The 12,514-nt window shown below is 42.1% G+C and overlaps 1 protein-coding gene across 1 annotated transcript in view; it reads left to right on the forward strand.

Annotated features, from left to right (window-relative positions):
* Positions 1-474: 474 nt before the first annotated feature.
* Positions 475-12,514, forward strand: part of Chrna7 (cholinergic receptor nicotinic alpha 7 subunit) — a 124,075-nt gene continuing 112,035 nt past the window's right edge. Inside the window, exons 1-2 of the mRNA XM_052161490.1 lie at positions 475-552; positions 744-883. Of these exons, the coding sequence (XP_052017450.1) occupies positions 498-552; positions 744-883 (195 nt within the window). The 5' untranslated portion in view covers positions 475-497. The remainder of the gene's footprint in view (positions 553-743; positions 884-12,514) is intronic.

Genomic DNA, 12,514 nt, shown 5'->3' on the forward strand with positions numbered 1-12,514 from the left:
AAGTGAGACTAGATCAGGCCCTCTGCTGATACAAAATGGTATATCACACCATGTATTTGCCTAGCTTAGCTCTTCCATAGAAAGTTTCAGGAAGGAGCTGGTCACTGAAAACTGATCTTGAAGGGAAGAAATAGGTTTACTCCTGCGTGGTCTACCTTGTCTGGCTGGAGAAACTTCCTGAATCTGCGACGCAGATTCGGGCACCAGAGGACTGGGTCTGGAGACTGTTACTGGTGTGGGTACAGTACACAGTCGATAGCGGGAGCAAGTAGCTAGGGGTCAGAAGTCATCGACTTGCTGCTCAGGGATGCAGTTCCCGGCGCGGCCACGGAGTTGCGCGGCCCAGTGAGCGCTTGCGAGGCGGGGACGCGCTGTCACGTGTGGGGGCGCGCGGCGGCGGGCGCGCGCAGCGCTTTAAAGGCGCGGAGGCGGCTGGAGCGGCAGCACGGCCCCGGCGGACGGCGGGACGCGGCGGCGGCGGCGGCGGCTCCGGCGACATGTGCGGCGGGCGGGGAGGCATCTGGCTAGTTCTGGCCGCGGCGCTGCTACACGGTAACCGCAGCCCGGCTTCGGCCGTGCTCCCACCGGCGGGCTCCGGGGAGCAGGCTCCTGCGGGCGGGCGGCCGGGCAAGCGGGAGAGCGGGCGGGTGGTCCCGGGTTGCGGTCGGGCGGCGGGGCTGAGCTGCTCCGGGGCTGGGATGGCGGCCCCATGCTGAGGCCCGCTGGGCGCTCTGCTTCCCAAGTGTCCCTGCAAGGAGAGTTCCAGAGGAGGCTGTACAAGGAGCTGGTCAAGAACTACAACCCGCTGGAGAGGCCGGTGGCCAACGACTCGCAGCCGCTCACCGTGTACTTCTCCCTGAGCCTCCTGCAGATCATGGATGTGGTGAGTCTGGCGCGGCGCTGGGGCCACACACCCTCCTGTCCCGGACGAGGTTGCGCGTCGGGCAGGACCCCTAGCCACCTGTGCATGGGTACTTGGGTCGCATCTTTCTTTTAGCTAGGAACTCCTGGCCAAAGTGTCCCAAGCTGGGAGTCAATAGCAGGACAGGCTTCCTTGGTCACTTTCAGACTCCCTTAGAGAGAAAACTAGTGTAGTCTGCGCCCGGAATAGTTTAGGCACTTACAAGCTTTTCTTCCTCTTTAGTGACTGCGTAGTGCCTTGGTGGGGGCCTCGCTTTTCGGCTGCCAATCTGTCTGGGTAGAAGGCCGACTGTAGGTGTTTAGTAGCGTTCCCATTAGGGGGATAGTAATGGGTTTTATTTTGTGGAGAGGATATTCGCAGGTGATCCTTCTTGAAGGATTCCAGGCACCTAATAGCAGTCCCCTGGACCCCTTGCAGCAAGCCACCGTATTTAGGCACCACACCCCTGCAGTATTCGTGACAGCTTGTTTTTTCCTTCTGCCAGCTGGGCTACTTTTTACAGATTTCTCATAGATGGAGTCTTCCAAATGGTGCCAATACTTAGAAAGTGTTCCAGTGTCTGTTCTCTACAAAGCTTGTGGTGGGTAAGGCTGGAGCAAAGGGGTGTTTGGGTTCATCAGGAGGGACTACTGTGAGAGCAAGGCGGTACCAAAGGAACTTTGGTAAAGTGGCATGGCAGGCGTGGCAGGCGATACTTCCACTCCTGCCTTCACTCCCATGCTGTTCCTTTTAATCTAGTTAGTTTTCATGATGAATGGCTTCTTACTTCATGCTATACCCATTAAATCTGCATCTCCTCCCATGACAGAATCCTACTTTATTAAGTGTTTGTGGGCAGTGTGGGGGATTTATCATGAGAGATGTAGAAGACAGCTGCTGTTGTGTGGACAATTGTTTTCCAAGTTTACAGAGCACAGACTACAGGAAAGGAAGAAGAAATCTTGTTGGTTTTGAGTCTGAGTGACAGACAATGAGGAGATTCTATCATGTAGGAGAACATAGTTCAGAGAGAAGTGGAGGAGGGAGGCAGTGAGGGAGAGGAGATGCAAAGTTCCTGGGTCTTTGGGGGAAGAACTACAAGACAGTTCAGTTAAGTAGTGGAGATGTTGTTCTTGTTGCTTCGGGCTTTGTTGGTGTCTCGGTGGCTGACTTTGGGAAGTTTCATAAATATCTTGAGCTTTGGCTTCCCTGCTAACAGGATGGACACTTATATACTTCACTGGCCACCATGGTGAGCTAAAAAATGATAAAGATAACTTCAAGATTCCTCAAAGTCAACGACATAATTACAGTTACTGTTATGCAGAAAGTACACAAGGAAGGGTCAGGTAGCTAGGCTAACATGTTCTGTAAAAGTCACACAGTAAGATGACTTCTTCTGTCCCTACTTGCCCAGGGTCTGCTTTGGCAAGCCTGCCTTATTGTGTGCTTCATAGCAGCCTCTGGCTGGGTAGTAAGCTTTATGGTAGAGAGACTGATCAGCTGTACGGCCTGTGTAAAGAAATAGAGCAGGCCTTGCAAACTTATTGAAAAGGAAAGGACTCTTTAGAAATCTGGTTAATAAGGCTTGCTGACTTATAGAAGTTAAGTTGTAAGCTAGGATTAAGGATGTAGAGAAACTTAGTTAAATTAAAAACAACAAATCATAAACCTTTAAGTCATTGCCATATCAGTTAGAAACAACAACAACAACAACAACAACAAAAACATGTGAAGAGGGTTCTGAGCAGAGGTCAGGGGAAGGGCAAGGTTTGGGAAAATCTCAGTCTCCCCTTGGCCTCAGATCTAGCTGTGGACATACTGAGTTTCCCACTAGGTAATGCTGCATGTTTGTTGAGTGGCCTTGAGAAAGCTACTTAACTTTTCTCAGCCATGCTCTCTCATGTGTAAAATGAGAACAATCATATCCACTTCACGGGTTTCAAGGAGGATTAAAAAAGAGAAGTTCTTGCCACACGCTGATAATTTGCTGAAAGCTTACTCCATCTTAATTATGTAGTGACTTCATTCAGAGGTCACGAAGTCTATTCCTAGAGAGGTGTGGTCACCTGCCCAAGGATGCCCAAAGATTACAGGCACTCTGCTGAGGAGAACTCAAATGGTGTGGGTTTGCATGCCCTTTGCCTATCATAAGCTTTTTTGACTTGGTAACTTATATATTTTTTTGTAGAACAGAGTCAGCTTAATCTACTTAAACTGGATACACTGTAGATGATTGAATGGGTCTGTCCTAAGCTCCTGGGTGAGAAGGAGGTTTCTACACCAGGCACAAGGAAATATGCAAACATTTGTATTCTAATCCCATTTGGCTCTGCCCCGTTTTGAAACAGAGCCAGGTCTTTCTCGCTGAAATCTCAGCACTCTGGACAGAGGCACCAGCTCTCAGGAGGGTCATGAGTTGCAGTCTTCTCATGTAGTGGAATCTCTTTACAAATTCGTCTCTAGGGGGTCATTTTGCTCATTCCAACCTATTGTTCCATAGACTAGAGTTTATTGCTACCAACTTTTTGTTGTTCCCCCTTTTGTCAGCAAAATTTCCTGCCTTCAGGGCTGCATAGAGGACATGTGATGCCACATAAACATTTTATTCATGCACCATCACTGTGCTCCACCTGTGTTTATAGGGCTCGCAGTGTCAGCCTTGTTAGGCTCTGAGAGTTTACAGATGAATAAGAGAGGACTTACACCTCTAGAGGCTACACGATCTGGCTGGATCTAAGACTAAGAAGAAAATCTAACATTTCCACATGTGATGGAATTGACAGAGTTTTCAAAGTGCTGCAGACTGCACGTTGGGAAATATTTATTCCCAGTGACAGTGACTGGGGTGGTTTCAAAGAGCAAGAGGTTGGATTTTCAATTGGAGCTTCCCAGGTAGAGGAAGTAGGAAAACTTTCCCAAGTAATGGAAACAGAGGGAGGGGATATTGTAAATGTAAGGGAGAAGACACTCCTTCAACAGGCTGTTTCCATGACATCCTGGCTCCTCCCTTTAGCAAGGTGTTTCCATAAGATCCCAGCTTTCTGCCTCCATCTAGGTGTTTCCATGGACTCCTATCTCAGATGATCTTTGCTTCAGGTTTGGCTGAAAGACTTCTTAGGAAATTTATGCTTTATTAAAAGTTCAAAAATATTTATCAACTCATAAATAGTCCTAATCAACCTTTCTTCTAGTATGTATTCTTTAAAAAAAGTATGTGATTTTTCTCTGGTAGGAAGGAGTAGTGTGTAAAATATCTTGAATATGCTACAGAGTTCACAGACTGACCTGTGATCTGCCTGAGTGTCACAGACTCTGTGCTTGAAGAGGTAGCATTCCAGGGTTTTGGAAACCTGTAAGACTAGCTTGCCAGAGCCCATTTTCCTAGAAATGAAAACATTCTAACGATAGCTTTTGATTAAATCTAATAAGTATGAATTATAGATTACGATGAAAAAAATGTGCATATGTTTTAAAGATAAAACATGGGTCTTCAGAGGATTTGTTGTACCCAATGTGGTTCGTTCCAGTTATTTGGCTATCCCCTTGGTGAGACATGGGTAGAGAGTGGAAAGACATGGTGAATTTCTTCCCACAGGGGCAGGAAGTATCGGGATCTATATTTAGAAGATACAAAAAGCCTAGAATGTGGGGCAGGCCAGAGAGGAATGAAAATTTGGGCAAGGATACAAAGATCTTTGCTAGTTTATTTTCTGTTGCTCTAGCAAAATAGCCAAGATTGTAAATTATAAGAAAGCAGTTTATTTTGGTTCCTGGTTCTAGAAACTGCAAAGTCCAGGATCATGGTCACGACACCCTCTCAGATTCTAGTGAGGGCTCTTGTGCTGCTCCACCTCAGCAAAAAGAAAAAGGGCAAGTGAGCACGTGTGAGAGAGGCTGGGCACAGGGCGGCCTTGAGTTATCTGTGCTCCTTGAGGTAGCTGATCCAATCTATTGAGAATTAACCAAGTCCCCTGAGAAAGACATTAATTCTAGAGGACACTGTCCCCAGGACTCATATATTAGTCACTAAGGCTCACCCCAACATTCCTATATTAAAGTATTAACATTTTAATGTATGGACATTTGGGGACACATTTAAAATAAACAGAGGTCAAACATTGCATGACCTCTATGGAAATGTGGAAAAGGAGAAAGGTTCAAGAAATTTATATATATATATATATATATGGTACATAGTTGTTTGTAAGCATCATGTGCGTGCATTCATGTGCGTGCACAGATCAGTTAAGTGAAAGTGCTCCCTATTCCTAATGTATACTCGGGTTTATAGCAACTCTTAATTTACCTTTCACTGGGCTGAGAATGAGGTAATGCATAGGAAATCATTCCGAGGCCTTGTAGATGGAGGGTTCTCAGTTGCCACTGGTTTTTATAATATTTCTCCTCTGCTGCTACTTGGTCATTTACCTGGGTCCATGCATCTAAAGGTCATCCTTAATGTTCACTTGTGTAAATATGCGGTTATAAAAACATCTCCAGAGATGATATGTTTGGAATGAATAATACGAATCAATATGTAATTATACACAAATGCAGAACACATAATTATGCATGAATGAATTTTAGAATTTTATAGGTTTTGGATTATCGCACTCTCTGGATGCTTTCCTCCTAAGACAGTGGAACTGGTGGTATATTTCAGTTTGCTCCTGTAGAGGGCAGGCATGGTGTGGAGCCCAGTTTCCTAAGAGCTTGGGGTTTAGTTGAAGTGCTGTTAGTGTCCTGCTTACATTAAGCAGATTTTGTGCTTTTCATTTACTAGATGTGCTGCATCTCTAAATAAAAACCATACTTATATGGCGTGCTTAAGCAGAAATGACCAAAGTGAAAAATCAGACAGTTACTATTATTTTGATACCTTTTTTTTATTCGATATATTTTTATTTACATTTCAAATGATTTCTCCTTTTCTGGCCCCCCACTCCCCAAAAGACCCATAAGCCCCCTTCCCTCCCCCTGTTCTCCCACCCACCCCTTCCCACTTCCCTGTTTTGGTTTTGCCCTATACTGCTACACTGAGTCTTTCCAGAACAAGGGGCCACTGCTCTGTTCTTCTTGTACCTCATTTGATGTGTGGATTATGTTTTGGGTATTCCAGTTTTCCAGGCTAATATCCACTTATTAGTGAGTGCATACCATGACTGATCTTTTGAGACTGGGTTACCTCATTTAGTATGATGTTCTCCAGCTCCATCCATTTGCCTAAGAATTTCATGAATTCATTGTTTCTAATGGCTGAATAGTACTCCATTGTGTATATATAACACATTTTTTGCATCCACTCTTCTGTTGAGGGATACCTGGGTTCTTTCCAGCTTCTGGCTATTATAAATAGGGCTGCTATGAACATAGTAGAGCATGTATCCTTATTACATGCTGGGGAATCTTCTGGGTATATGCCCAGGAGTGGTATAGCAGGATCTTCTGGAAGTGAGGTGCCCAGTTTTCTGAGGAACCGCCAGACTGATTTCCAGAGTGGTTGTACCAATTTGCAACCCCACCAGCAGTGGAGGAGTGTTCCTCTTTCTCCACATCCTCGCCAATACCTGCTGTCTCCTAAGTTTTTAATCTTAGCCATTCTGACTGGTGTAAGGTGAAGTCTCAGGGTTGTTTTGATTTGCATTTCCCTAATGACTAATGAAGTTGAGCATTTTTTAAGATGTTTCTCCACCATCTGATGTTCTTCAGAATTCTTTGTTTAACTCTGTACACCATTTTTTAATAGGGTTATTTGGTTTTCTGGGGGTCTAACTTTTTTTTTAAGAGCACTTCTAGGTTCACAACAAGTACAGAGATCTGTTTCCCTTCCCCAACCTCCGCGCATCAGCGTTTTCTGGACAGTGGTACATTTGCAAAGCCTGCTGAGTCTGTGTTGACATGTCTGCATTGCTCTCAGGCCACACATTACATTCTCAGCAGCTGTGTGGTGGCCTTGGAGAAGTGAATCATGATCCACTTGTGTCCACCCCTGGAGCACATACGGAATTGAGACATTGCTTTACAAATCTTACCTGAGATTCCCTTTGGCTCCATAGCTTTACCTCTAACCCTTACAGCCAATGGTATATTCACTGTGTAATTTTCCTTTCCAGGGCCTGCAGAGTTAGCTCAGCTGGTAAACTGCTGGCCAAGCAACCGTGAGGATGTGGGTTCCCATCCCCAGAACACACGGGAAGCTGGGCGTAGCACCTGTTCTCTCAGTACTTGGGGTGTAGGGAGGAAGACAGGCAGATCTCTGAAGCTTGTTAGCTAGCCATATTAGCAGACACTGTGAGATTCTGGTTCAGTGAGAGACCCATGTCTCCAAAATAAAGGAAGAGCCCATTAAAGAAATGACCCGGGAGGCTGACCTGTAGCCTCCTTGTGCACATACGCACACCTATAACAAGAGTGTATCCTACTCATGCTATATAACACACAACACACCACATCCCTCAAAAATGTATTTTCCAGAATGTCATATAAGTAGAAGAATCTCTCTGTGGTTTTTTCATACTTTCTTTTTTCACTTAGTCACAGGCATTAAAAAACCCCCATGTTTTTATGACTTGCTAGCTTGTTTTTTTTTCTTCTGCTGAATAAAATAGAGCATTGTGATTATATGTGCTTATTTATCATTTCATCTATTAAGGCACATCTTCTTTGCACCCAAATTTTGGCAACTGTGAATAAAACAGCTGTAATACCTGTGTTTGTATTCTTATAGACTTAAGTTTTTAACTCCCTTTGGAAAATGCCAGTAAGGGCACTTGGTGAGATTAAATGGTCAGGACTTTGTAATGAACACTCAGGCACATCTTCAGATTAGCAGTCAGTGAACTCCCTGCTACTTTGTCCATAGCTGTGCCTGGTGTTGTAGGAGTCTCAGGATTTCTTCGTCCTAACACTTGTGTAGCAGTAACTTACTGTCTCATTTGTATTTCACCGATATAATGGCGTGGAGGTCTTTTCATGGGATTCCTTGCCCTTTGTTTTTCTTTAAAGTCTGTTAAAATCTTTGATCCCCTTTTGTTTTGTTTTATTTTATTTTATTTTTTTTATTCGATATATTTTTTATTTACATTTCAAATGATTTCCCCTTTTCTAGCCCCCCACTCCCCGAAAGTTCCATAAGCCCCCTTCTCTCCCCCTGTCCTCCCACCCACCCCTTCCCACTTACCTGTTCTGGTTTTGCCCTATACTGCTTCACTGAGTCTTTCCAGAACAAGGGGCCACTCCTTCGTTCTTCTTGTACCTCATTTGATGTGTGGATTATGTTTTGGGTATTCCAGTTTTCTAGGTTAATATCCACTTATTAGTGAGTGCATACCAGGACTGATCTTTTTGAGACTGGGTTACCTCACTTAGTATGATGTTCTCCAGCTCCATCCATTTGCCTAAGAATTTCATGAATTCATTGTTTCTAATGGCTGAATAGTACTCCATTGTGTATATATACCACATTTTGCATCTACTCTTCTGTTGAAGGATACCTGGGTTCTTTCCAGCTTCTGGCAATTATAAATAGGGCTGCTATGAACATAGTGGAGCATGTATCCTTATTAGGTGGGGAATCCTCTGGGTATATGCCCAGGAGTGGTGTAGCAGGATCTTCTGGATGTGAGGTGCCCAGTTTTCGGAGGAACTGCCAGACTGATTTCCAGAGTGGTTGTACCAATTTGCAACCCCACCAGCAGTGGAGGAGTGTTCCTCTTTCTCCACATCCTCGCCAATACCTGCTGTCGCCTAAGTTTTTAATCTTAGCCATTCTGACTGGTGTAAGGTGAAATCTCAGGCTTGTTTTGATTTGCATTTCCCTAATGACTAATGAAGTTGAGCATTTTTTAAGATGCTTCTCCGCCATCCAAAGTTCTTCAGGTGAGAATTCTTTGTTTAACTCTGTACCCCATTTTTTAATAGGGTTGTTTGGTTTTCTGGAGTCTAACTTCTTGAGTTCGTTATATATATTGGATATTAGCCCTCTATCTGATGTAGGATTGGTGAAGATCTTTTCCCAATTTGTTGGTTTCTGATTTGTCCTTTTGATGGTGTCCTTTGCCTTACAGAAACTTTGTAATTTTGAGGTCCCATTTGTCAATTCTTGATCTTAGAGCATACGCTATTGGTGTTCTGTTCAGAAACTTTCTCCCTGTACCGATGTCCTCAAGGGTCTTCCCCAGTTTCTTTTCTATTAGCTTCAGAGTGTCTGGCTTTATGTGGAGGTCCTTGATCCATTTGGATTTGAGCTTGAGCTTAGTACAAGGAGACAAGGATGGATCAATTTGCATTCTTTTGCATGCTGACCTCCAGTTGAACCAGCACCATTTGTTGAAAAGGCTATCTTTTTTCCATTGGAGGTTTTCAGCCCCTTTGTCGAGGATCAAGTGGCCATAGGTGTGTGGGTTCATTTCTGGATCTTCAATCCTGTTCCATTGATCCTCCTGCCTGTCACTGTACCAATACCATGCAGTTTTTAACACTATTGCTCTGTAGTATTGCTTGAGGTCAGGGATACTGATTCCCCCAGATTTTCTTTTGTTGCTGAGAATAGTTTTAGCTATCCTGGGCTTTTTGTTATTCCAGATGAATTTGATAATTGCTCTTTCTAACTCTGTGAAGAATTGAGTTGGGATTTTGATGGGTGTTGCATTGAATCTGTATATTGCTTTTGGCAAAATGGCCATTTTAACTATATTGATCCTGCCGATCCATGAGCATGGGAGGTTTTCCCATTTTTTGAGGTCTTCTTCCATTTCCTTCTTCAGAGTCTTGAAGTTCTTGTCATACAGATCTTTCACATGTTTGGTAAGAGTCACCCCAAGGTACTTTATACTGTTTGTAGCTATTGTGAAGGGGGTTGTTTCCCTAATTGCTCTCTTAGCCTGCTTATCCTTTGAGTATAGGAAGGCCACTGATTTGCTTGAGTTGATTTTATAACCTGCCACTTTGCTGAAGTTGTTTATCAGCTGTAGGAATTCTCTAGTGGATTTTTTTGGGTCACTTAGGTAGACTATCATGTCATCTGCAAATAATGATAGTTTGACTTCTTCCTTCCCAATTTGTATCTGTTTGACCTCCTTATGTTGTCGAATTGCCTGAGCTAGTACCTCAAGTACAATATTGAAAAGATAAGGAGAAAGTGGGCAGCCCTGTCTAGTCCCTGATTTTTGTGGGATTGCTTCAAGTTTCTCTCCATTTAGTTTGATACTGGCTACCGGTTTGCTGTATAGACACATCACTCTCCAGCATTGCTTGTCAATGTAAATATCAACCTATTCACCCCCCCTTTTTCTTGTTGGTATATGTATGTGTATAATTTGACAATTTTTTAAGAGAAAAGGGCCAGATGTTCTAGATCTTTTATGTATAAACTTAAGGAATTAATTTTCCAATATCCACATAAAGTTTTCTCGTGACTTTATTTACTGATTCTTTTGTATTTTATTACCTGACAGTCATATCGCCTGTAGGCACAAACTATCTTATTTTTTTTCTTTCCCAGTGTGCATATCTTTATTATTTCCTTTTTGTGCCTTATGCTATTGAAAAGGAGTAATGGAAAAACATTTTGGCCTTGTTCCTGTCCTTGAAAGAGAGGCTTTGAGTTTGTTACTTTTAGTCATAAATTGCTGTAATTTTTTGTTAGCATTCTTTATCTAATTAGGAAGTCCTTCTGAATTTCTAATTTATTTAGTTTTTTTTTATATCATGAATGAATGTAGAACATTTTTCAAAGGCTTATTTGTATCTATTGAAATGCTAGTGGGATTGCTATTCTTTGTCTGAATGGTGTGATGGATTGCATTAGTTCATATAAGAGTGTTCAACATCCTTAAATATTTGGAATACATCCCATGGCAATTCTATTTTACATTCTTTAAGTTCAGTTTGCTCCTACCTTTTTTTTTTACATTTATTTGCTTATTGTGTGTGTGTGTGTGTGTGTGCATGTGCCACAGTGCTCAGATGGTGGCCAGAGGACAGCTTGCAGGAATTAATCCTCTCCTTCACTGTGTGAGTCTTGGGATACAACACAGATCATTAGGCATGGTGTCAAGCATTGTCACTATTTGAGCCTTCTTGAAGTTCCCATTGTTGGAAACCTTTTATATATGTGCTTAGGAGTCACCTGGCTTCACAGAATTATGCAGGAAATAGTCCTTCATTACCTTCTTAAAGACATATGAGAGAATTGGTCTATTTTTCTTAATGTCTGAGCCTGGTAGGTTTTTTTCTTCCTGAAAAAAGTTATTGATTCAATTTCTTTAGTAAATATCAACCTATTCACCCCCCTCCCGTTTTTCTTGTTGGTATATGTATGTGTATAATTTGACAGTTTTTAAGAGAAAAGGGCCAGTATATGAGTATTTGTGAGTATATGTTTATTTATATATTAGTTTGCATCATTTAATATCATAAGGTTGGGGTGGTGACCTTTTTTCATTTCTGATAGTGGAAATAAATGTTGTCTTTGTTTTCCTACTCTCCATTGATCTTTTCAAAATACTAGTTTGTACTGCTAATTTTGTCTATTGATTTCCTATTTTCAAATTAATTCATTTCTCTTGTAATTATTATTTAGATTTATTAATATGTTCTTTCCCATAACGTAGAAACATTATTAATTTTAGGTATTTCTTCCTTTAAAGTGCTCTTTGGTGCTATACATTTCCTTCCAAGCATGGGTTCAGTCTTGTCTTATGAGTTTTGGAAAGTTACATTTATTTTTATTTAGTTAAAATATATTTTTGGGGCATTTGTTTTTATAGAACCATGGTCTTTAAATGTCTGGGAAGGGGGGTCGTTAGGTATCTTTCTGTTCCTGGTTTCTAGTTTAATTCCACTGTAGATGTTGAGCACAGACTATGGGATTGCTGTTTTTTTAGTTGCATTGCAGGGTGATACAGTGTGTTGCAGTTAGAAAGCTCTTTATCTCGCCGAGTATTCCATGTCATCTTAAGAATATGCATTTATCTGGTGAAGAATTCTTCTATAGAGATTGATTGTATCCAGCTGATTGGAGATCTCAAATCCAACTATGTCCTTGACTGATTTTCTGCCTGCAGCACAGATGCTTTTATTTCTTTTGTGATATATGTACTTTTTTTTTTTATCTTTTTTTTTTTCCTTCATGGTCTTGCTGTGTAGCCAGGACTGGCCTCAGTGCTAACATTACAAGTGTACATCTGGGTGTTTTCTAACAAAGGCTTTCAACTGTGAGGGTGGATTGTTAGCTTCACATCAAGGATGGTGTGTCTTCTTGCAGCATTGACCCACTTATCATTATGCAGTTCTAGTGTCTACCCTTGACAATACTGCTTGCTTTGAGTTCTTGCATTACTATACGTTTCTTACACGTACCATCAGCACAGTATAATTTCTTCTTTCTACTTTTAATCTCTTTGTGTTTTCATAGTTTAATAAAGTTTCTTGTAGACAACACAGAGCTGGATTTTGCTTTTTCATCCACTTCATTTCGTTTAGTTGGTACATTTAGATAGTCAAACCAAAGTGATTCTTTATATTTTTGGATTAATGTATACATTTTAATTTCTGTTATTCACATGCTCTTCTTCTAGTTTACCCACAATGCATTCTTCGTTCCCACCG

The sequence above is a fragment of the Apodemus sylvaticus genome, chromosome 1 (assembly GCF_947179515.1).
Source record: "Apodemus sylvaticus chromosome 1, mApoSyl1.1, whole genome shotgun sequence".
NCBI classification, from domain to species: Eukaryota; Metazoa; Chordata; class Mammalia; order Rodentia; family Muridae; genus Apodemus; species Apodemus sylvaticus.